This window comes from Sinocyclocheilus rhinocerous, unplaced genomic scaffold, assembly GCF_001515625.1.
Source record: "Sinocyclocheilus rhinocerous isolate Xijiao unplaced genomic scaffold, SAMN03320098_v1.1 scaffold24, whole genome shotgun sequence".
Lineage (NCBI taxonomy): Eukaryota > Metazoa > Chordata > Actinopteri > Cypriniformes > Cyprinidae > Sinocyclocheilus > Sinocyclocheilus rhinocerous.
The window spans coordinates 1,995,938-1,999,070 of record NW_015647124.1 but is presented as its reverse complement, the minus strand read 5'-3'; the positions used below and the strand labels follow the sequence as shown (position 1 = coordinate 1,999,070).

The 3,133-nt window shown below is 35.6% G+C and overlaps 1 protein-coding gene across 1 annotated transcript in view; it reads left to right on the top strand.

Moving 5' to 3' along the window:
- Positions 1-1,706, top strand: part of LOC107708963 (integrin alpha-X-like) — a 20,514-nt gene extending 18,808 nt beyond the window's left edge. The window contains exons 29-30 of the mRNA XM_016513341.1: positions 724-834; positions 944-1,706. Coding sequence (XP_016368827.1) covers positions 724-834; positions 944-1,027 — 195 coding nt within the window. The 3' untranslated portion in view covers positions 1,028-1,706. The remainder of the gene's footprint in view (positions 1-723; positions 835-943) is intronic.
- The last annotated feature ends 1,427 nt before the right edge of the window (positions 1,707-3,133 follow it).

The following is a 3,133-nucleotide window of genomic DNA, read 5'->3' as shown; positions in this document are numbered from 1 at the left end:
TGATTGAAAACACCTCTGAACAGATGGACTCTAATTTCACCTTCAAATTAACAGCTAATCCTAGAGATTCACATACTTTTGCCGCTCACAGATATGTAATATTGGATAATTTTCCTGAATAAATCAATGACAAAGCATATATTTTCATCTCATTTGTTTGATTGGGTTCTCTTTGTCAACTTTCAGGACTTGCATTAAAATCTGATGATTTTTTGGGTTATATTTATGTAGAAATATAGACAATTCTAAAGGCTTCACAAACTTTCATGCAGCACTGCACACACACACACACACACACACAAACACACACACAATCCTTTTACACATATATACTTCCTGTAGATGTGTGGCTGTGTTACTGCGTACAAGTGTCAGGAAGTCACACAATTTTTGTTGATTTTGACAGAGACAAGAGTACATGCATTACCATCCAAATGTCTAGGGTCTGTAAGATTTTTAAAAAATGTTTAGAAAACATTTCTTACCAACTTGAAAGTCTTAGGATAACAAAGGCTTCATTTCACGCTCGACTGAAATGTTCGATTGAAAGTTCATATTTACTGAATTCAGTGTAGTAATATAATACACCAACAGTATTAACCAATTAAGTAGCCAAAATTATAATCATGTATCTATTGTTTGACATGGGACATCTGTGTGGGAAGTGGGACTTCTTGAGTGTGACATCTGACTGCTGAAATTCACATGTTTCTATTTATGTAGATTAATACTCAAGTGGAGGTGTATGAGGAGGTGAATCTGACTAAAGAGATCATTGGAGGTGTAATAGGAGGACTGCTGCTACTGGCTCTCATCACAGCGGCCCTCTATAAGGTATATCACATCATACAGTCAATTGTAATCACTGGCCCTTCAGTTTCACCTGCCAACACTATCTATATTGTTAAATGCTTTATTCCTGCTTATTTTCTCCTTTTACAAGGCTGGGTTCTTCAAAAGCCAGTACAAGCAGATGCTGGAGGAGGCACAGGGGGACGCAGGAGGACAGCCAAACATGTCACAATAATCTGCACTCATTCTGTTATGAGATGTTAATGTGTTTTGTGTGTTTGAGAATGAAACATAAATGTATTTATCACCTCAGAACGAAATACTGTATTTCGGCCTGACTTAGAACACTTTATAAGAATGAAATTTGGAAATTAAATCATATCACTACTCATCGTTATCTTATCAGCGAGTTTAACAATGAGTTACCACAATGAAAGTATTTATCACCTTGCAAATATTGTTTAACTTCCTTTGTTTTAAAAACTGATAATGAACTATAGCAGAAATGTCAGTAATATCGGAGGGCCTTTTTCTGACATGCAGACTGTTTTTGAGATGTTTCTTTAGATTTTTATAATAAGGCTGGTTCCGTCACAGAAAAAAAGGTATTGCATTGTTTTATCTCACAATTCAGACTTTATAATGTCTTTATTCAGAGTTTTACAATTCTAAGTTTATATCTCACAATTCTAACTTTTTTTCTCTGAATTCTGTTTACATTTTGCAGTTCTGATTTAGTCTCTGAATTTTTATCTAACAATTGCAATATTTTTCTTGTAATTACTAGTTTACTATTACCTTTTTTTTTTTTTAAACCGTGGCAGAAACAGGCTTTAATAGGGATTTGCTCTGGGTGTCATTTAAAAAATGTTTTATTGCTTTCTGCTTAATAGAGAGATATTGTTTATTTTGCTAAATTTTCTTATTATTTGCAGATAATTTACATTAAATGTCTAGGTAAGGATGAAAATAAAAGCTATAAAATGAAATATTTTTGGCCATATGCATTACACTTATTGTCTCATTTATTTTTATATGCATACCTTCATTTGTGTAAGAAATGAACATTTGAGTTTGAAAGTGAGTCAGAATATTCTGTGTTGAGGGATGGTTGTGCAGCTGAGGTGTCAGATTCAATGCAATTCACAGCCTTATAAGGTGCCAACGCGTGATTGCCCTACTGCGCTTAAGTCATACTATGCAACTATTGTTTTGATGAAAAAGGGAAGAAAAGCGCTCTTGGTAATAGATTAATTTATGATTTAATCATGCTGCACGTATCATAGGATTATTACGGAGGCAGCTGACGCTGAGGAGGACTTTGCAGCTTTACCCGCAAACTACAAATTCATTAATGAGGTGAGAACCAGACGCGTTATAAACCTAAATATACTCGAATACATTGAAAAGTGTATATTCAAGTAATATCAGAAAATCCTTCAGACGTGCTTCAAGAGGATATCAAAATTAGGAAAAAGTGGCTGAAGCATATTTTTATGCAAGTTACTGCAAATATTCTGACAGCGTAACCAGTTTCATTCAGTGTCATCTGCGGATGACTAATATTTACTGTTTATGTGTATTTTGGCAATGTGCTAAATTTGTTGTGTTTAGAGTTATTTCAGTCGTGCTTCTGTTTTTTTTTTTTTATGTGTAATGCTCTGTGTATTTATATGTATTCTGTGTGATTGTTCAGATGATTCAGAATCAGACTCGCCCTCCAACATATGGCAAGCTGTTTTAACATTTAATCCTTAAAACGAACTAATATCTATTTTCATTCTACTAGCAGGGGTGATTGTAGGATTTTTTTAAATGGGGTGGCACAGGAGGGACCAAGAACCAGTCTGGGAAAAGTCATGTGCCCCAACACAAGAAACAGTAACATAACTTTAATCCTTAAAACGAACTAATATCTATTTTCATTCTACTAGCAGGGGTGATTGTAGGATTTTTTTTAATGGGGTGGCACAGGAGGGACCAAGAACCAGTCTGGGAAAAGTCATGTGCCCCAACACAAGAAACAGTAACATAATGATTTCTATTTTAAGCCGTGCTGGTGCATCGCGGCTGAATAACACAACTAAGCACTAAACTTAAAACTCTAAGGAGCTTTCAGCATACATTAACTTAAGCATTTTAAATGCAGCTGAATTGCTCCCGCACAGCACCCGTGCTACCCCTTTAGACACGCCCCTGTCTACTAGTACTCATTTTTTTAGCTACTACTATCTATTCCACTAGGTACTAGCAGGGCTGCCAACTCTCATGCAGTCAGCGTGAGATTCACGTAATTGACACTTTTCACGTCCACACGCCACACATCCATTTCCTCATGCAG